This window comes from Takifugu rubripes, chromosome 11, assembly GCF_901000725.2.
Source record: "Takifugu rubripes chromosome 11, fTakRub1.2, whole genome shotgun sequence".
Classification (NCBI taxonomy): domain Eukaryota; kingdom Metazoa; phylum Chordata; class Actinopteri; order Tetraodontiformes; family Tetraodontidae; genus Takifugu; species Takifugu rubripes.
The window spans coordinates 6,473,914-6,495,814 of NC_042295.1; the positions used below are offsets into that span (position 1 = coordinate 6,473,914).

At 46.1% G+C, this 21,901-nt stretch overlaps 1 protein-coding gene across 3 annotated transcripts in view; it reads left to right on the forward strand.

The window, feature by feature from the left end:
- gria4a (glutamate receptor, ionotropic, AMPA 4a) overlaps positions 1-21,901 on the forward strand; it is a 102,598-nt gene that overhangs the window by 30,339 nt on the left and 50,358 nt on the right. For all 3 annotated transcript variants that reach the window (XM_029843531.1, XM_029843532.1, XM_029843533.1), the window contains exons 4-8: positions 17,442-17,681; positions 18,372-18,424; positions 18,633-18,764; positions 20,364-20,417; positions 20,818-20,976. In XM_029843531.1, coding sequence (XP_029699391.1) covers positions 17,442-17,681; positions 18,372-18,424; positions 18,633-18,764; positions 20,364-20,417; positions 20,818-20,976 — 638 coding nt within the window. The remainder of the gene's footprint in view (positions 1-17,441; positions 17,682-18,371; positions 18,425-18,632; positions 18,765-20,363; positions 20,418-20,817; positions 20,977-21,901) is intronic.

Sequence of the window (21,901 nt, forward strand, 5' to 3'; positions counted from 1 at the left end):
ACAGGCAGGGGTCGCTAACGGGAAATCAGGCAGGAAAATAACACTTGAAAGTCTTGCATCGAAGCTGAAGTACAATCTGGCCAAGAGTAGAGTGCAGGAGAGGCTTATATGCTGTGATAATTGGGTTCAGATGCAGCAGAGCTGACAGGTGAGTGGAGTTGGCCTGATGAGGTGGGAGTGGCTGACAGGTTGTTAGGGAGGAAGAAAGTGATCAGTTTTCTTCCCGTGCTGTTGCCATCAGAGGAATGAGACAGAAGCTTCAGTTTACTTGCTGCAAGGGCAACCACACGTCTGCAGTGTGAGCTACAAGTGTGGGCCCTGGTGAGGTTTATTTTTAAACTAGCACACGAACATGTAAGATTACAATAAGTGTAAGTGTAAGCGTCATATGATAAAGCGTAAGCGTCACAGGATAAAACAAAGCATTATATACAAAAGGAACATATTAGAAAATGGGGGATGGACTGTCACAGGATGGCTAAGTAGTTGCAGCATCGCTATATGAACAGTTTGAACCTAACACAGGTAGAGTGGAAAACTCCTGAGGGCAGGAGGAAAACGGGTGGAGGGAGCTTTGACAGAACTCCCCCCCCCCTCCCCCCCCCTCAAGGGACGGCCCCTGACGTCCCAAAAAAGACCAAGCCAAGCTGGGCAGGTGGAGGGGGTCTGGAGGAGGGCTAAAATTCAGAGACATCCTCCTCATCGATGGACCCCCCTGATGAAGGGGTGGAAAAGGGTTCTCCCTCACTGCTGCCCTCTGCAGTGGACACTATAGAGGGCTGATCCAGATGCTGGTGATGAAACTCCTGGATAATCCATGCATCCAGGATGTGCCAAGATGGCACCCAGGACCTCTCCTCAGGACCATATCCCTTCCAGTCAACGAGGTATTGGAGGCCCCTCCCCTGGCGGCAGGAACGCAGCAGGCAGTGAACAGTGAAGGCAGGGCTACCATCAATCATCCGGGGAGGTGGAGGTGGCTGGGAGGCAGGCATCAATAGGCTCTCCCGGTAAGGTTTAATCTTTGACACATGGAAGATGGGATGATACGCATGGTCCGAGGTAACTTCAGACGCACAGCCACAGGGTTGATGATCCTCAATGACAAATGGCCCTACAAATCCGGGACCTAATTTCTTCAACTCTACCCTCAGGGGTAGGTCCTGGGTTGAGAGCCACACCTTCTGTCCCACCAAGTAGGTAGGAGCCTGAGAGCAAAGGTGATTAGCAGCAGTAGAGTACCGGGTTGCAGCTCGTTGTAAAGCAGCCCTGGGTCCAGGTGCGGTGGCAACGGCGGATAAAAGCCTCAACAGTTGGGTAGGAAACCTCCTTCTCCAAAGCAGGAAACAGGGGCGGCTGGAGGCCATAGGCACACTGGAAGGGGGAGAGTCCTGTGGCAGAGCTGGTGAGGGTGTTGTGAGCGTATTCCACCCACAACAGCTGTTTAGACCAAGAGGAGGGATGCTTGGAAACCATGCAGCGAAGTACCGTCTCCATCTCCTGGTTAAGCCTCTCCGACTGGCCGTTGGATTGGGAATGGAACCCGGAGGACAGGCTTGAAGACACTCCAATGAGGCAGCAGAGCCCCCACCAGAAAACAGAGGTGAACTGGGGACCTCGATCTGACACCACATCAAAAGGGAGATCATGAAGTCGAAACACATGCTGCAGAACTAATTCGGCAGTCTCCTTGGCGGACGGAAGCTTGGGCAGAGGCATGAAGTGAGCCATCTTGCTGAATCCATCTACCTCTATCAGGATGGTAGTAAATCCACCTGACAGTGGCAGGCCAGTCACAAAGTCCAAGGAGATATGTGACCAGGGTCACTGAGGCACAGGCAGAGGCTGCAGGTAACTGGCGGGGAGCCTAATGCTGGCAGCAGACTGGGCAAGCGCTGACAAAATCTTTAGTGTCCATTTCCAGGGTGGGCCACCAGAACCGTTGTTGCAGGACCTCCTTGGTGCGCTGGATACCAGGGTGACAGGTGAGCCGGGAACTGTGGGCCCATTGAAGGACATCGGACCTCAAATCCTGGGGAACAAACAGGCGGTCTTGGGGACAGGAACTGGGACCTGGCTGACCCTCCAGGGAGGCCTCGTTCCTCTATCTCCCAAGTAAGAGTTGCCACCAGGCGGCGAGCAGGAAGGATGGTGTTGGGGTTAGGAGTGGTCTTATCGTCAACCAAGAACTGGTGAAACAGGGCAGCTGGTTTGATGTTCCGGGAGCCAGGACGGTAGGAGAGGAAAAAGTTGAACCTGGTGAAGAACAATGACCACCTGGCTTGACGTGAGTTAAGTCTCTTGGCTGAGCGGATATACTCCAGGTTCTTGTGGTCAGTCCAAACCAACAAGGGTGTCTTTGTCCACTCCAACCAGTGACACCACTCCTCCAATGCCAACAGCTCTCGGTTCCCAATGTCATAATTCCTCTCTGCTGGAGAAAGACGTCTGGAGAAAAAGGCGCAGGGGTGCAGTTTCTGGTCCTCAGCTGAGCGTTGGGAGAGAACAGCTCCCACCCCCACATCAGAGGCGTCCAGTTCCACCAAGAAATGCCTGGCAGGATCCGCAACCAGGAGGATGGGAGCTGATGAAAATCTGCTCTTAAGGTGCTGGAAGGCCTCATCCACTGCTTGGGACCAACGGAACGGAACCTTGGAAGACGTAAGAGCGGTGAGTGGGGCAGCCATTATTGTACCCCCAGATGAACCTTCGGCAGAAGTTGGCAAACCCCAGGAATCATTGCAGCTGCTTCCGGGAGTCGAGAATGGGCCAGGAGGCAATGGCAGAGACCTTGGCGGGGTCCATCTTCATGTGGTTCTGACCGATGATGTACCCCAGGAAAGAGAGGGAAGTGACGTGAAACTCACACTTCTGCCTTAACGAAAAGTGAATTCTCCAGCAGACGTTGGAGAACGGACTGGACATGATGTATGTGTTCCTCCCTCGTGGGGGAGAAGGTCAGGATGTTGTTTATGTAGACAAACACGTACTTGTTAAGCATGTCTCATATCACGTCGTTAATGTGGGCCTGGAAGACGGCCAGGGCGTTGGTGAGGTCAAAGGGCATGACCAGATACTCATAATGACCGGTGGGCGTGTTGAAGGCTGTCTTCCACTCGTCCCCCTCTCAGATCTGGACCAGATAATAGGAGATCTAGCTTGTGGAGATCTAGCTTGGTGAAGATCGTAGCCCCCTGCAGCAGTTTAAAGGCTGAAGTAATGAGTGGGAGTGGGTAGCAGTTCTTGACTGTGATGTTGTTGAGCCCCCTGTAGTCGATGCATGGCCTCAGGGACCCATCCTTCTTCCTGACAAAAAGTCGGAGACAGAACAGGAGCTGACAGGTGGCAGGGGCACAACGGCTTGTCGGAGGCAGACTTGGCAACAGGAAGGACTCCACCCCAGGATTGATCCCGTCTTCCAGTCTATGTGGAGGTTATGGCGGCGAAGCCAGGGATAACAAAGAATCAACGGAAGGTTAGGTGACCTCAGAATGTGGAACTGAACAGTCTCATGGTGGTTGCCAGACATGAGCAGGTGGACCGGCGTGGTCTGATGGGTGACGGTCCCCAGGAGATGACCGTCCAGGGCACTGGCCGGTAAAGGATTTGGCAGAGGGACCTGGTCGATTCCCAGCTAAACGGCGAGCTCCTCATCAATAAGGCTGACATCTTCCCCAGAGTCCATAAAGGTGGCTATGGTGTGGGAGGTGTGGAATAAGGGTCTTCAGCAAGGGGCGGAGTCTTGGAACCGGCTCAGTAGAACGCTCCTCTTTACCACTGAGCCCTCCCGTTTTACTGGGCACTGTGTCAAACATCTGACCTTTACCTCCATCAGTAGGTCTTTGGCTGCAGGGTTCATAAGACTCAAATCACTAATTAAAGTTTTGATGGTCCTTCAATGGCTGTATTTTCTCCCTTGATGAGATTGAAGATATTTCAGGACTTTAGCAAGGAAGCATCTCATGCTGATGAGCAACATCGAGGAGATGCTTGGGGAATACTTTAGTCTTACTTCAGACTGTTGCTGTGAGAGAATATGAGTAGAAGATCACATTGGTTTGAATAAAATTGCATTGGTCAAAATTTCTTTTCACAAAGAAAGCAGCTTTTTAGTAGAAAACTGTTGAAGGTCACAGCATCTATTAAATTAGGACCTTTATTTTCAGATATTTAAAAACTCATAGAAGTATTTTACACCCTGTATTTATTAGCCTAACCAATTTTACCTTTAAATGGTCAGCGTTTTCAGACACTCCTGCCATCCGTCTTTATTTAATCAGTCAATCAGAAAGCGGTCACCTAGCCTCTGTGTCTCAGATTTTCATCCATCCATCCATCCATCCATTCTCTACCGCTTATCCGGGGTCGGGTCGCGGGGGCAGCAGCCTAAGGAGAGAAGCCCAGACTTCCCTCTCCCCAGCTACCTCCTCCAGCTCATCCAGAGGGATCCCCAGGCGTTCCCAGGCCAGTCGAGAGACATAGTCTCTCCAACGTGTCCTGGGTCTCCCCGGGGTCTCCTACCGGAGGGACATGCCCTGAACACCTCACCAGGGAGGCGTCCAGGGGGCATCCTGACTAGATGCCCAAGCCACCCCATCTGGCTCCTCTCAACGCGGAGGAGCAGCGACTCTACTCCGAGCTCCTCCCGGATGGCAGAGCTTCTCACCCTATCTCTAAGGGAGAGCCCAGCCACCCTACGGAGGAAGCTCATTTCAGCCGCTTGTACCCGTGATCTTGTTCTTTCGGTCATTACCCAAAGCTCATAACCATAGGTGAGGGTAGGAACGAAGATCGACCGGTGCAGAGTCCGCATTACTGCGGACGCCGCACCGATCCGCCTGTCGATCTCCCGCTCCATTCTTCCCTCACTCGTGAACAAGACCCCGAGGTACTTAAACTCCTCCACTTGGGGCAGGATCTCCTCCTTTACCCGGAGAAGGCACTCCACCTTTTTCCGGTCGAGAACCATGGCCTCGGATTTGGAGGTGCTGATTCTCATCCCAGCCGCTTCACATGCGGCGGCGAACCGATCCAGTGATAGTTGGAGGTCACGGGCCGATGAAGCCAACAGGACCACATCATCCGCAAAAAGCAGAGACGCGATCCTGAGGTCACCAAACCGGATCCCCTCAACACCATGACTGCACCTAGAAATTCTGTCCATAAAAATTATGAACAGAATCGGTGACAAAGGGCAGCCCTGGCGGAGGCCAACCCTCACCGGAAACGAGTTCGACTTACTGCCAGCAATTCGGACCAAACTCTGGCACCAATCGTACAGGGAGCGGACAGCCCGTATCAGCGGGCCCGACACCCCATACTCTCGGAGGACCCCCCACAGGACCCCCCGAGGGACAAGGTCGAATGCCTTCTCCAAGTCCACAAAACACATGTGGACTGGTTGGGCAAACTCCCATGCACCCTCGAAGACCCTGCGGAGGGTGTAGAGCTGGTCCACTGTTCCACGCCCAGGACGAAAACCACATTGCTCCTCCTGAATCCGAGGTTCGACTATCCGGCGGACCCTCCTCTCCAGTACCCCTGAATAGACCTTACCAGGGAGGCTGAGGAGTGTGATCCCCCTATAGTTGGAACACACCCTCCGGTCCCCCTTCTAAAAAAGAGGGACTACCACCCCGGTCTGCCAATCCAGCGGCACTGCCCCCGATGTCCACGCGATGTTGCAGAGTCGAGTCAACCACGACAGCCCTACAACATCCAGAGCCTTAAGGGACTCTGGGCGGATCTCATCCACCCCCGGGGCCTTGCCACCGAGGAGTTTTTTGACTACCTCGGCAACTTCAGCCCCGGAGATACGAGAGCCCATCTCCAGGTCCCCAGGCCCTACTTCCTCACTGGAAGGCGTGTAGGTGGGATTGAGGAGGTCCTCGAAGTATTCCTTCCACCAATCCACAACATCCCGAGTTGAGGTCAGCAGCACACCATCACCACTATACACAGTGTTGACAGTGCACTGCTTCCCCCTCCTCAGACGCCGGATGGTGGTCCAGAACCTTTTCGAGGCCGTCTGAAAGTCGTTCTCCATGGCCTCACCGAACTCTTCCCATGCCCGAGTCTTTGCCTCGGCAACCGCCGTAGCTGCACTCCGCTTGGCACGCCAGTACCCATCTGCTGCCTCAGGAGTCCCACAGGCCAGTAAGGCCCGATACGACTCCTTCTTCAGCTTGACGGCATCCCTCACCGCTGGTGTCCACCAGCGGGTTCGGGCATTGCCGCCACGACAGGCACCAACCAGCTTGCGGCCACAGCACCGGTCAGCTGCCTCAACAATGGAGGCACGGAACACGGTCCACTCGGACTCAATGTCCCCCGCCTCCCCTGGGACATGGTCAAAGCTCTCCCGGAGGCGTGAGTTGAAGCTCCTTCTGACAGGGGACTCTGCCAGGCGTTCCCAGCAGACCCTCACAACACGTTTGGGCCCGCCAGGTCTGTCCGGCGTCCTTCCCCACCATCGGAGCCAACTCACCACCAGGTGGTGATCAGTTGACAGCTCCGCCCCTCTCTTCACCCGAGTGTCCAGAACATGCGGCCGCAAATCCGATGACACAACCACAAAGTCGATCATCGATCTGCGGCCTAAGGCATCCTGGTGCCAAGTGCACATGTGGACGCCTTTATGTCTGAACAAGGTGTTCGTTATGGACAATCTGAGACGAGCACAGAAGTCCAATAACAAAACACCACTCGGGTTCAGATCATGGGGGCCGTTCTTCCCAATCACACCTCTCCAGGTCACACTGTCATTGCCAACGTGAGCATTGAAGTCACCCAGGAGGACGAGGGAGCCCCCAGAAGGGGCACTCTCCAGCACTCCCTCTAAGGACTCCAAAAAGGGTGGATACGCTGAACTGCTGTTTGGACCATAGGCACAAACAACAGTCAGGATCCGTCCCCCCACCCGAAGGCGAAGGGAGGCTACCCTCTCATCCACCGGGGTAAACTCCAATACACAGGCACTGAGCTGGGGAGCAACCAGAATTGCCACCCCTGCTCGTCGCCTCTCGCCATCGGCAACTCCAGAGTGGTAGAGAGTCCAACCCCTCTCAAGAAGACTGGTTCCAGAGCCCTTGCCGTGCGTCGAGGTGAGGCCAACTATATCTAGTCGGAACTTCTCAACCTCGCGCACCAACTCAGGCTCCTTTCCCACCAGAGAGGTGACATTCCATGTCCCTAGAGCCAGTTTGTGCAGCCGGGAATCAGACCGCCAAGGTCCCTGCCTCCGGCTGCTACCCAAAACACAATGCACCCGACCCCCTTGGCCCCTCCTGCAGGTGGTGAGCCCACGGGAACGGGGTCCCATGTTGCCTCTTCGGGCTGCGCCCGGCCGGACTCCATGGGCAGAGGTCCGGCCACCAGGCGCTCACCAACGTGCCCCACCCCCAGGCCTGGCTCCAGGAGGGGGCCCCGGTGACCCGCATCCGGGCAAGGGAAACTTGGTCCCAATGTTGTTATTCATCAGAATCAGAATCAGAATCAGAAGAAGGTTTATTGCCATTGTTCATGTAATACACAGTATTACACAAACTAGGAATTTGTCGTGGTGTGCCGCTGCGACATTCAACATAACATTAGACATCAACACCACACTAGAATAAGATAAATAAAATAAAATAAGACTTATATACAGTATTTACATAAATAGTGAGTGGTGAGAAATAGTGCAGGTCCATGAGGAGTAGTGTATTGTTTATGAGTCCGGCTGGCTGCTGTACATGGTGCTTAAGTGATAAGTCACTTGGTGTTCAGCAGCCTGATGGCAGAGGGGAAGAAGCTGTTAGTGTAGCGGGAGGTTCTGGTCCGAATGGACCGTAGTCTCCTGCCTGAGGGGAGGGGGGAAAACAGTCCGTGACCAGGGTGGGAAGGGTCGGCCGTGATCCGACCTGCACACCTCCGGGTCCTGGAGATATACAGGTCCTGGATGGATGGGAGCCTGCAGCCGATCACCTTCTCGGCAGCGCGCACGACGCGCTGCAGCCTCAGTCTGTCCCTGACGGTGGCACCAGCGAACCACACGGTGATGGAGGAGGTGAGGATGGACTCGATGATGGCCGTATAAAACTGCGCCAACATCCTGGGAGGCAGATTGAGCTTCCTCAGCTTCCGGGGGTCTGGGCTACGCTTCGTCTGATCCCTCACCTAGGACCTGTTTGCCATGGGTGGCCCTACCAGGGGCATATAGCCCCAGACAACGGAGCTCCTGGGATCATTGGGACACGCAAACCCCTCCACCACGATAAGGTAGCAGCCCAGGGAGGGGTGTCTCAGATTTTGTTTTAGAAATTAAAGAAATTAAAAAACAATGATAAAAAATATACATGTTTCTCCTTTTTTCTATACTATTGTTATTTGTCTACCAAATCAATTGGAAGTATTCTTAATTATCAACCACTGTTAGCAAACTGACTTGACTAATTATAGCTAATTAATCAAAATGACGATACTGAAGACAGGTAGCAGAGAACAAGTGAAGAACAGTGAGAGGTTCAGGAACCAGCAAAGAGATGGATTGACTGCAGGAAGAATATGAAATATTAAGGTGAGACAGTGTTGCAGTGAGAAGTCATTTCCTCCTTCAGTGAATGAAGGGCAATTCTGACAGAGCTGCAAGGACCCACGGAAACATCTGCCTTATGTAACTGTGTGTGTGTCTCTTTGTGTCTTACATTTATTTTCATGTCACACACATACACAAACACCCACACATCTTGGCTTTATAATCCTTTGAACAACAGACAATATGTGTAAATGTAATTGACAATTTGTGTGTGTATTATACTGTATATTGTGTGTTAGGCTCAAACGACCTAAAACATGAGAGAACATGAGGCAAAGACAACAGCTTTAAGTTTTACTTGCAGCAAGGACGATGGAGAGATGTGCTCAGTTACAGATCTCCAGCCCGTCCTGAGGCACAATTTCCGCCATCCTTCTTTTATTGAAAATAGGAGGTCCCTAGTTACACAGAATTCAAATGTGTCTAAGGGAGGGGAAACACAAGATAGCAGGTCCTATACAAAGCAAAAGACTGTAAATCATAATGGTGAGATTATACGTAGGTCTTCACTGATTTGATTAGCTTAGCTCACACACAGCACATTCCTTCCATATCAGACAGATTAAAAGAACACCTCCTGTGTAATGCCCTGCAGCTCTATCTCCAGTCAATGGCACTTCCCCACAGCAGCTGCATTTTTGTCGCCCTTGACCAGAGAAGTTCAAGTTCACACATCTAGCATCATGAACATTAAGCATTAATAAATAATAAGAAACATTAAGTAATGAGAAACAATATAACAAGAATAAAGAATATAACAAGGTCAAAGCAAATAAGAGATAACTTTAATATAATGGACCTAACATTGTGTATATTATTAGATGCACAATGGAAGCCAGAGTCAAAGGAGATGTGGCTGATATCAAGAGGAAGACAATGAGCGTGTTGCTGTCTCATTATTATGCATTAGCCAGTTTTATATTGGTGTTTTTGGTTGTCCCAGTTTCTTCTTTGCTTGTCTGATTTTTACCTTCTTACTTTTTAGCTTTTTTGTGAAGTAATGGCATTGACAGCATTCACAAAGTGCACTGAGTCCCAGTCCAATAAGGGGGGTATAACTGAGTAGATGGGGTAAGTGTCACTATGGGGGGGTTGGCTTTCACAGGTCTGAGCAAGAAACTGTTTTTAGAACTGAAGTGCTCGTTTCAATAGTCCTACACTGCTTTCCTGATAGAAGCAGTAGGAACAGTCTGTTGTCCGGAGGGGTGGTGTCTTTGGCAATGCATCTGGCCTCAGGAAGTGTAAAGAGTCCAGGTCAGGTAGATAGCAAACACAACCCTGTGCTGTCTTTTTTGTCCTGTGCCGTGCAGCCGTCATACCAGACTGAGACACCAGGTTGCATTCTATAGTTGTTCAGTAGATCACCAGCAGATGAGAGGAGCTTACAGCCCACTTTGACTTCCTGAGGAAGAAGAGTCATTGTTTGGCCTTCTTCACCAGATATTTAGTGTTGAGCTATCAGGAGACCACATGAAGCTGGTCAGTACATGTATTCAGGGTCAGGCCTGATGAGTTACCGTACCTGCTCCTGCAGCCTTGTTGATGTTGATCTTCCTTAAGGTTGAAACCACCCAGTGCAGCTGTAGGACAAGAGACTGCTGTTGCTCCTCTACCTGGGAAAGATCTGCAGTCCTGCTGCTGCTGAGATTGTCGAAGTGTGTAAAGAAGCTGCTTAAGGTGTCAGGGAGAGTGGGGTCTGGCCTGCTGGTTATCACACTTGTAATTCATCACAGTCCAGATGCCTTTCCACATGTTACATTGTTGTTGTCAATGTGCTCCTCAGTGTGCTGTTTGTATCTGTACCTTGCCAGCTGAATGCCCTTCTTTAGTTCTTTGGGGGCTTGCTATAGGCAGTCTTTTTCCTTCTCTGTAGGCAGCAGCCCGGGCTTTCAGCAGGGGCCACACTGTATTGTCCACCCAGAGCTACTGGTCAGGAAAGACCCTAATTGGCTGAGTGTGCAGGACAGCATCAGTGCAGAAATGGACATAAGAAAGTACAGAGGACGTTTGCTCCTCAAAATTAGCAACCTCTTTGAAGCTGTCCCATTGTTGGGCTCAAACAGTCCTGCAGGGCTGAAGAAGCCTCCTTAGTCCAAATCTTTATCTGGCCACACCTGTTTACACGTCAGAGGTCTGTTAGCTCCACAGAGATATAATGTGATGGGCTGAGGTGAGGTGAGGAGCTGCTGCACCCTGTCGAATCATGGGATCCATAATGTTATTTTCAGCTTTCGTCGATGTGCAACAATCTACTATATTTGTTGCTACTGAATCTATTCAATGTGCTTGTGGATAACTCAAGAACAGTTCTGAGCATGACCTCTATGGATCTCGACTAGACTTGAGGGGAATGGATATCATGCTGCTGTATCTTTGAGATCTTTGTTCTTGTTTTTCCACCAACATGATTGATCATGTTTATTCTTTTTATACAGGCTTTATGTCTCTTCTAACATATATTGAAGCTACTTTTTGTCGAAATAATATTTTTGGTTCTTAGCTGGTAACAACAGACATTTGGCCTGTTTTGAGTGGATGATAAGTGACATGGAATATTTGAATCTATTAAGAAAAAGATAAAAGCACAAAACATGAGAGTAGCATAGTGAGCATGTTTCTCCTTCCCTCTGCAGTTTCTCCTCTTCTCCTCCTTGCTCTGAAGTGATAAATGGCTGTGATTTGAAATGTGTGTGTGTGTGTGTGTGTGTGTGTGTGTGTGTGTGTGTGTGAGAGAGAGAGAGAGAGAGAGAGAGAGAGAGAGAGAGAGAGAGAGAGAGAGAGAGAGAGAGAGAGAGAGAGAACAGAAAGAGAGGGATAGATGCATCCATTCTGGACCGACCCGTGGGGCTTTAGTTACTGTTAATAGTGCTTAAAGATGACTGGAGTATAAAGGCTTTTTGTCAGTCTCACACACACACACACCACACAGACACACACGAACACACACACGTGCATGCATGCACACACAGATTAACTCTGTTAAAAGGATTGTGTCTGTGGGGTATACAGTGCCACAGTATGACAGGTGACATATACTGTAGTTTCCCTATTCTCTCTTATCTTTTCTCTACCTCTCCCAGCTGCTGTATTTTATCTCTGTGACCATAGATCTCATTGGAGAGGCAATATTTCTGCAGCGAGTATTGAGTCCTTGTGTCCTTGCTTTAGTGTCATGTGAAGGTTTGAGCCTTCATTGCCTTGAGCATTTCATGGCAGTTTCAGAGTAGAAGATCCATATCACACAGTTCCTGTGCTACTATTTAATGATGTAGTCGTTATAAATGGTTCTCACAGCTGCAATATTTTCTGCTGCATGATGGTCACATTGCTTTGGGAATCATATTAAAATGGCAGCAATAAATGAATCTTCTCCTCTCCTCATCAATTTACTTCCTGCCTTTCTTACAGTTGCATAACTGTGTCATTAATCCTTGATGTGTATCTAACTTTTTTTTCTAACTATTGAATTCATTTGTAATATTTCACATTATAACTCCTAGAAACTCCAGAATATTTCAAATTAATTTATTTAGAAATGATGTTTGACAAATGTTATTTATTAAACCAGAACAATTTACTGGGATATTATATAAGAAAATTCTTACACATACATTTGACTGACCCATGACGACCAAGGTGAAGCCTTCTGTGGAAATTCCAATCATGCAATTTTCCCTGCTTCTGTGAGCGATGTTGCAGGGCTTTTGTTATGTTTTAATAGAGAAATTATTTAAATTTTTGGATCCTGAAGTCGAATCATCAAAACTGTAAAATAGCTTGGTGTTTATGACTAATGTCATAGTAGTCCCATGAATACATCTGGTCAATGAAGGCTCCTCATACAGAAATCTTTTCATACTGGTGCTGATTTCAAAGTTAACAACCAATAAATGAATTAGCAGCAGAATGCAGTGTTTAATTTAGGAATGACCTCACCTCGATCCACTCAAGCCTCTGATTTACTGTCAACTGCTCCTCGTGGATTTCTCAGGCGCTTTTCTTTCTTGCCTGGTCTTTTGAGAAGTGGATGTGAGGGTGAGATCCCGTTAGAGCTTGTTTTCTATATTATTTTTGTTTAAACGCTTCTAAAAAAAAGACTTCAATCCTAATATTTTTTTGCTGTTCCATGTTTTACCATACTGTGAAGGGTTAGCACGGAACACCTGGAATGGCAAAAACATTGAAGAAGTCACTACAGCATGTTCAACTTATTTCAATTTAGTTTTATGTGTAGTCTTGATTATTTCATTTATACTTTTGTTGTTGTTGCCTATATATTCAAAAATCTTATGAATAATCATTTGAAGTAAATGTTCAATTAAATGGTGAGAAATGAGGAAAAGCGTCTTTCCAATTTAAGCGTTTAAACAGTGGAAGTTCTACATCAGCGTCTATTAGGATTTTAATTAAATGCAATAAAACCACTTTTGCTGTACTCTTGAGCTGTTCTATCTCCTCAGTCAGTCGTCTTGTTGGTAGACGCTTTATTTATCCAACATGAGGGATAGTGCCTGCAGGAGGAAGCATAGGAGAAAACAGGTCCAGAAGAGAGTAAAGATGTCATCATAAAGCCTATTTTCCCATCCTTCCTAACCTTTGACCTCTGGATCCAGACACATAAGGCAACAAAAGCTCAGTGGTCTTCGGCAGCCACTGGCCTTTTCAACCATGTGAATTCTATTCATCTGCTGACTCAGCTCCGACATGGAAACAAATGCTGTCAAGAGTATTTATGGATTTTCTCCCACTCTATTCTGTTCTTTCACTGGACCATTGCGCCCAATTTTCTCATCTTGTCTTCTTAGTTCCTTCTGTTTGCTAACCTTCATGTAAATGTTTCTGCTTCCTTTGTTTCTACATGCTCTCTGAGAGTAACAGCATGGGCATGTCTACAGAACAAATATCCTTTCTGTCACTGAGTGAATCTCTGAGCCAAGGATTTCTCTTTATTTTCCTTAAAATGGAAAATAGACACCAGCAGGAGCAGATATTGCACTGACATACATATGGAAGAAACTTTGCAACAGTTTCAGACTCCATTGGGCAGGTGTAACAAAAGCAACAAACATTAACAGCTCGCTAACTCTGTTATCCCCCAAATCACCCTAGGATAATTTGAACCCAGGATCATCTTGCAATGCCCGAGACACCACCAGGTCATCCATGAAATATGATGCTTGATGGATTATGTCCTAGATATTTTCACACTCTTTCTCTCAGTCTGACAGTTCTTTTGGTCGTTTTAGAACATGAGTTGCAAATATGACTTCTTTAATTAAAGTTATATAGTACAGATGAAGTCCTAAAAGTGCCTGAGACCAGGGGACTGGTGATGCTCATGTTCTGCCAGCCAATAAGCTCAGATTGGTGCTGCAGTTAGCGCTGATCTTATGGTGCAGAGACAGTCAACTCTGGGAAGAGTATTTAAGCTCTAAATGTCTTCCATTTCAGAATGATCAGCAAATTCTTTCCTATTTTGTAGCTTTGCCATGATCTGTGCCTTGGTACAATCCTGTCTGTGGGCTCTGCAGACAGCTATGAAAATCTGATATGAAGTCCTTGAGGTTACAGAGCTTGCCGAGCCATTGATGGCTAAGTTTTCGTTTCATTTCGTTTCGTTTTCTGCCTGGCTAAGTTTTAAATTTTGTTTAATATTAAGGTCAATATCTTATCTGAAGATAAGACAAGATAAGCTTTTATTGGGCCCCATAGGGAAGAATCAATCAATCAATCAATCAATCAATCAATCTTTATTTATATAGCGTCTTTTACAATATGTCTGTGTAGATTCTCAATCATCCAGGTCATCGTTATCCAAGGTAGTTTTCTCTGTCAACTAGGTTGTGTTTCTTCTCTTTGAAGATGTTTCGCCTTCTATTCAGAAGGCTTCTTCAGTTCTGAACTTGCTGAGGACCGAGCTTAAAAATATAGCCCCTGTGGACAATTGGCATGTTAATGATCTGAGTGGTCACCTGAGAGTCGTTGGCAGGGTCATTGGTAGGGTCGTTCACCTAGTTTCGGTTGAGGTGTCTTCCCTTTGTCTGCTGGCTCACTTGGTGGTGAGTCACCAGGTCTCCTGGGATGGTGTGTTTGTTGTTGGAAGGAGTGGAGGACTGCATTGTGCATAGGTGATTGGAAGTGCCTCGGCCCACCACCTCTGTTTAAGGATGGTTTTTCCAATTTGACATGGATAGCTTCCTTGACACCCCTCTCAAACCAGCGGACTTCTCTGGCCAGTATCGTACTTGGCTGTCCTCGAAGGAGTGCCCAATCTCCTTTAGGTGTAAGTGGACTGCTGATTCATGACCTGAAGAGGTGGCACGACTGTGTTGTGCCATTCTTCTGTGGAGAGGTTGTTTGTTTTTGTTTGTACTTTTACAATAAAATTGTTTCTATGCACTTTACAGAATCCCAGGGCCTGACCCCAAACAAGCAACAGTGGCAAGGAAAAACTCCCCTTTAACAGGAGGAAAGAATAGGTAGGAGAGGAGAGGAGAGGAGAGGAGAGGAGAGGAGAGGAGAGGAGAGGAGAGGAGAGGAGAGGAAGAGAGACGAGATGAGATGAGATGAGATGAGATGAGATGAGATGAGATGAGATGAGACGAGACGAGATGAGACGAGACGAGAGCAGAGGTAGAGAGAATAGGCACACATACTCCACAGAGTACATACAGAAATACATTATATTTAGTAAAGTAGGCTGCCAGTAGATTCAAGTTGAGTGGGTCAGCGGGGTCGGAGGTCAGTATGCAGCTCTGAAGGCGGCGATACCTATAGATGAATAAAGAAGGGTGGGGGCGGGGGGAGCAAGAGTGGCTTTTCTGCCTTCCAGTTCAGATAGGTAATGCCAAGGGTCAGGCTTTCAAATGAACTGGAACAATGTTTTGGTCTTGGATTAACTTGTCTAGGATTAAGTTAGAGTGATAGATTGCTGCCACTCCCCCTCCACGACTAGCAACACGAGGAATATGATAATTAAGATGGGTAGGAGGAGTAGATTCGTTTAATCTTACATACTCCTCCTGAAGCCAGGTCTCAGTTAGACAAAATAAATCAATGTGATGATCCACTATCAGGTCGTGCACTAACAGGGATTTGCACAAAAGAGATCTAATATTTAATATAATATAATAGGTGATGGGTGCTGGAATGTGTGTATTCATAGACCTGCAAAACAATTTTCATATTAACTTTTTGCTTTAGGTTTAACTTTTTGAATGGTTTAACTCTGAACCACAAGTGTCCTGCATTGGGCTGTAGACATCAAACCACTGCAGAACTTCCATCTGAAAAACTCCCAGACCAACATCTCTAATGGAGAGATGTTGGTCTGGGTTAGGGTCCTGAGGCCTACTCTGTGCTACATTACTTTCTTGGTATCCTGTCAAATACAAAGAGCAGGCAATATGTAAAGGAGAGGGGAAAAGAGAGGGTAGGTAGAATTAGGATTATATCCACACAAAAACAGTTACAGGTGCTTTGAGTTTGTGTGGGCCTCTCTAACACATGCGAGGCTTCGAGAACAAGCAAGGAAGACCAAAGGCTCCAGAGTCTCAAGAGACCTGTTTGGTCAAATGCTCTTTATTGTGGTAATGATGCACTGATCTGCTGTTCCCCACCTCTCATGAAAGTTTTATGAAACCAGCTTAGCATGAATTTTATTACAGTGACACCACTGTCTGGTAACCTTGCAGTGAAAAGGTACTGTTGCTTGTGGTTGAAACAAGCAACAAAGAAACAAGCTTATCAAGATGCATAGCATAAAAGGAAAACTGTGAGAGGAAAAGGGTGAGAAGACCTGGCTCCACCTTATTTTATTTAGTGGTTCTGCATTTGTCACTTGGATCTGAAGCTCAGAAGTTATAGATGGATATGAAAGCTCATTAAATACAGGTTATAAGAGATACTGTTTACTATAACCTCAATGTGATCCATGTATTTGCACAAATAAAATGTTATTATCCTGAAACTTTAATGATGTCATTATTGGTATTTACTAGAGTGAAGAAATGGTTAAATCCTAACACAGAATCAGGTCATTCTGAGCAGGAACTGGACCCGGTCAGTATGTTCCATGTGGTTGCTGACACACACAAAACATTTGTACTATGTTAGCTTTTAATTGTATTGTGAGCTGTGTAATTACTGAGATATAACAGTGTAGCTCAACTAAAAAAGACAAGACAAGACAACTGAAGTTTTCCAGTGCAAGTCGAAGCTGCGTTGATCTCTACAGGGGGAACAGTGGAGGATAGAAGGCAAATTATGATGCAAAGCTGCCAGTCTGAAAAGATTAATTCGACTAAACAGAGAACATCGGAGGGCAAAGCAAGAGTGAGATGAAGAACACTGTGTCCCACGTTGTATGGAGAAATCCCGAGCAAAGGAATTGTTAATTTTAGAGAGAAAGGACAGAAGAAAGTGCTAACGATCCTTTTGCTCTCTTGTAAGATGGTAATTATTTGTCCACCATTTCAAATTTACATCAATCATATTGTTTGATTGAGTAAAAAAAACACTCAACTGATTAAATGATATTCAAAAATAGATTGAAAAGCATAATTTAGCCTAGTAAACATGCCACTACTAGTAGTACTCTGAGTCACGACTGCATCCTGATCAAAACATTGTTGAACAAGTTCTATTTGTAATTTGTGTTTTTGCAGGGAAAAAACACAAATGACAACACAAGTTACACAAGGATTTTTAACATTCTTAAATTTTCTTAACTTTTTCTCTGATTTATTCTTTTTATGTCCTTTCTGTTTCAGAACCTGCTGTAAATCAGTCGTTTGATAGCTTTTCTGCCATTTGTCTCCCTTTTGTCTCCCTTCCTTTCCTCATCTTCTGCCTCCTCCCTCATCAGTCTGTTCTCAGTATTCGCGGGGCGTCTTCGCCATCTTTGGCCTTTACGACAAGCGCTCTGTGAACACACTGACATCATTCTGCGGGGCTCTGCATATTAGCTTAGTGACGCCCAGTTTTCCCACGGAAACAGAAGGCCAGTTCACTCTGCAGCTTCGGCCCTCCATCAAAGGGGCTTTGCTGTCACTGCTGGACCACTATGACTGGAACCGCTTTGTCTTCCTCTATGACACCGACAGAGGTGAGTGAACAGAGAAACACCTTTTACCCATGTAGCTGAATCTTTGGATTCTCCTAAATCTTAATGTTTTAATGTGTTGATGCATTTGAAATGACTGCTCAGCACCCAACACCATCCCCACAGTGAAGCCAGTGGTGGCAGCACCATCCTGTGGGGATGGATTTCAGCTCTGAAGGTGTCCTGGTGTTCACGCCGCTGAGATACCCTTGAGCAAGTTACGAACCTCCAAACAATCATGTAGGGCCCTGGATGAGCTGAGGTGGACCTGCCTTTACCCAGCTGTAGGAATCCACTGTGTGAAAGGACAGGTTCTGGAAATGGGACGGGGACACTAATAAGTGGGTAGACTGTGAGGACATGGGACATGTGGAAGGAAAGTAGGAATCCAAACTCTGAAGATACATGTTTCCTGACGGTGGAGGTGTTTGCTAGAAGACAGAATAAGGAACAAAATTGAGGATGGATGCATCCATCCATGAGTTCCAATGATACTGGGAGATTCTAAAGTATTTTCTGTCTGTTAAAGGAGCAAAAGAGGTTTAAAGATCAAATGTGCTCAAATGTTATTCCCCTCAAGACATTAGCATAGTTGAGATTTGTTGGGTGTGTGTTGACCTCTTAAATTTAGCTTTCTGCAACCATATTACGTCAGACAAAGTTAACATTTGTCTCTTTTTCTCTGTGTTGCAGGATACGCAGTGCTGCAGTCCATCATGGAGAGAGCAGGACAGAATGGATGGCAGGTGAGAAGACGTGACATACGAATTCCTGGATACCTGCCAAGCAAGCACACATACACACGCGCACACATACAAACACAGAGCCCTTTATTACCTTCAATCATTCAAATGCCTTTGCTAATTTACTTCTGGTACACATGCATTAGCTTATTTCTACAAGTTTTTTTGTCTACATCCATACAGTGTGAATACAAACATGTATGTTAACCAGGTCAGTGCCATTTGTGTGGAGAGTTTCAATGAGGCGGCTTACCGACGGCTCTTAGAAGACCTGGACCGACGCCAGGAAAGAAAATATGTCATCGACCTGGAACCTGAGCGACTACAGAACATCTTGGAACAGGTACAGTAATGTTGCTGTTAAGAAAATCTCCAGTTAAATGTCACCTCCTGAAGGTAGAATTGTGTCCATCCTAAACATTTTCTCTTTCTCCTAATCAAGGTGACCCACAGAATGCTAAGCAGGTCCTTAAAATATTATTGTCTTGCTTCGACAACAACAAAATTAGAATGGATATTTTTGCCATTAATAATTGATTATAATGGCTCCCTCACCAAAATGTGGAGGGACACAAAGAGAGATCACCTAATCAGGAAAAAATGCATTAGTGGGTTTTACAGTCTTACAGTTTTACAGTGTTGCAGGACATTACAGCATCTCAAGGACCATCAAGGCAATAGAATCAAAGCATATTCAATAATAATAATAATGCTGTGTTGTTGAACATCGTTGCCATGACAAACCCTGGGCCAGAGTAGCCTGTTAGTGGATGAAATAATGTCCCACTATGACAGTAAAATGTCTTCCATACATCATACATCTGAAAGAATACCGTGAGTGTGTGTGCGTGTGTGGGTGTGAGTTTGAAGTGTGTTTGGGTCCTGTTCATCTCATCTGATGCCAATATTTGGATACAGCTGAAGACATCCCTATTAAACATGTTTTTGAACCCAACAGAACATCATATCAGAGACAGGTGAGCAGAATACACAGCAGCTACACAGAAACCTTCAACAGCACCTCAGACACAATAACAGCATCTTACTGTTCACAGAAAGACCTTCTTACACACCAAGACAGACGTACAGGCACGACATACTGGCTCACAGGGCTCTGCAGTACTGGAACTGGCTATCAGTATAGAGACAGACACAGAGACAGACACAGCTTTGTTTGTCTGTCCCTGCCAGCTGCAGAGATTGTGTGTGTGTGTGTGTGTGTGTGTGTGCGTGCGTGCGTGCGTGCGTGTGCATGTGAGCATGCCTCATAATATTTAGATGTGTCTTTTTTAGGACAAGAACAATTCACCCTGTTGTAGCCCAACTCCTGTAAGGACAACAGAACGCAAGACACAGATTTGATTGTGTCTCTGTCAAACCTGCAGCAGCACTCAAACACACCAGGCAGTTCCTGTCGTAGCAGCAGGTCCAGTCATCTAAAGAGTTACTGGAAATAATGATGTGTTCTGAGATTAATGTAATGGAAAAAAAGTTTGACATGGAGAAATTATGTTTCTAATGTCTTTCGTCCTGTTTTGCATCTTTCCTTCAATTAGCAGGAGACACAATTAGTTTAGCGTTAGCTTTAAGCAGATCCTTACATATGCATCTTGTGCTATAGAGAGCATTTACTGGCGCAGCAGTACGTGAGTGTGTTGTAGAGTTAACAATGTTTGTTAAGATTTCTTTTCCACTTCTTTGTGGCCATATGGTGTCACATATAATGCTCTAGTGAAAATGCACTTGTCCACGGTGGTCCTTAGGGGAACAAATGTGTTTAAAGACCATTTTGATCCACAGAAAGAGGAAGTGCTTCTTTCTAATCTCCACATGAAAGTTTAGCCTGAGAGCCCCACAGAGAGGCTTTTATTTGAAATCTGTCCAAAGACCAAATTAAGATTATGTTGTCTTAAATAAATGCTTCTCTTTCATTTCCATCCAGGCTGTCAGCGTGGGGAAGCATGTGAAAGGTTACCATTACATCATAGCAAATCTGGTAAGACGTCTCTGTTGCTTTGTGTTTTTCAGAACGTGTCTCAAGCATCCTGGATATACTGTGATTATGTGTTTGCAGGCGTGAACAATAAGAATCACTAAATACGGCTGCAACCTCAGGTTATTTGAATTTTTCGCCAGCTCTTTAAGCTTTTGCATCCATCAACTCCCTAACCTTCATCCATGATTCCTCTCCACCTCCCAAATGGATCCCTCTCCATCACCACTTTGTGTCACCCTGTTTGAAGTTGCACTCTCAGCTTTGGAGGCCACTCAACATTTAAAAAGGGGATTTAAATAATCAGGCTACTGGTAGACTTTAAGGAATATGATGTTAGTGAAGGTGCACAGATTTTCACAACTTGGATGATTCCTTATCTTTTTCTGCAAACCTTCATCAGGGTTTCAAGGACATTTCTTTGGAGAGGTTTATGCACGGTGGAGCCAATGTGACAGGTTTCCAGCTGGTGGACTTTGGCAGACCCATAGTTATACAACTAATGCAGCGCTGGAACAAACTGGACCAAAGAGAGTACCCTGGATCAGAAAGCCCTCCCAAGGTAGATGTGCAGGTCCATTCTTAAACATATGCTCTTCCAACTATTTAAGGGCTACAACTAATGTTAATGTTCAATTTCATGTAAATCCTTTTGTTTGTTTTGTGTTTTTTCATTGGAAAACATCACCAGCACAGATTAAAATTTGAAACGTGTGCATCCACACCTTAAATTCAGCTGTATTTGAAGTTGGCTCATAAATGTGTCATGCTTTTGTTGGTACCTTGCAGAGTGTGATGTGCTGCATTTTGTTGAGCTGCTTAGTCAGATTATAAGGTCAGAGCATAGAAACTGAGAGTATAGAGGTCAGAGTATAGAAATAGAGTATAAGGTCAGAGTATAAAAACTGAGAGTATAGAGGTCAGAGTATAGAAATTGAGAGTATAGAGGTCTGGTGAACTGATTATACAGTGATCGCATGCATAATTTCCTGCATGACTCAGGGATTTGCTCTCAAGGTTAATATGAGGCTTGCAGGTTGTTCGGGCTGAAATGATCTTAGTCATGTCTGTCCGATAAGCTAAAGATGGTTTTGTTCCTGCCTTTGTGATTTTAAATTTTGACCTTACTTTATGCATCTTCACTGTTTTGTGGCCTTTTATGTGTTGCTCCTCTCTCAGTTATCCAGTTCTGCCTCGTAACTGTATTGACAAGGCAGCGGGATGCAAAAGTTCCACTAGACCTTTGCATTTACTGTCTGACTGACTGACTGACTGACTGACTGACTGACTGACTGACTGACTGACTGACTGACTGACTGACTGACTCATAAAAACAACTTTATTTGCCTCATATATGAGAACACATTTTGATAAACATGCATTTGCATTTTATTTTGAAAAGGTGCCAGTGTGCTTTTAGCCATGGACCAGGTTAATTAGCTAACACTCAAGGTCAGAATCATCTCATGATTTTTCATTAGTAAATG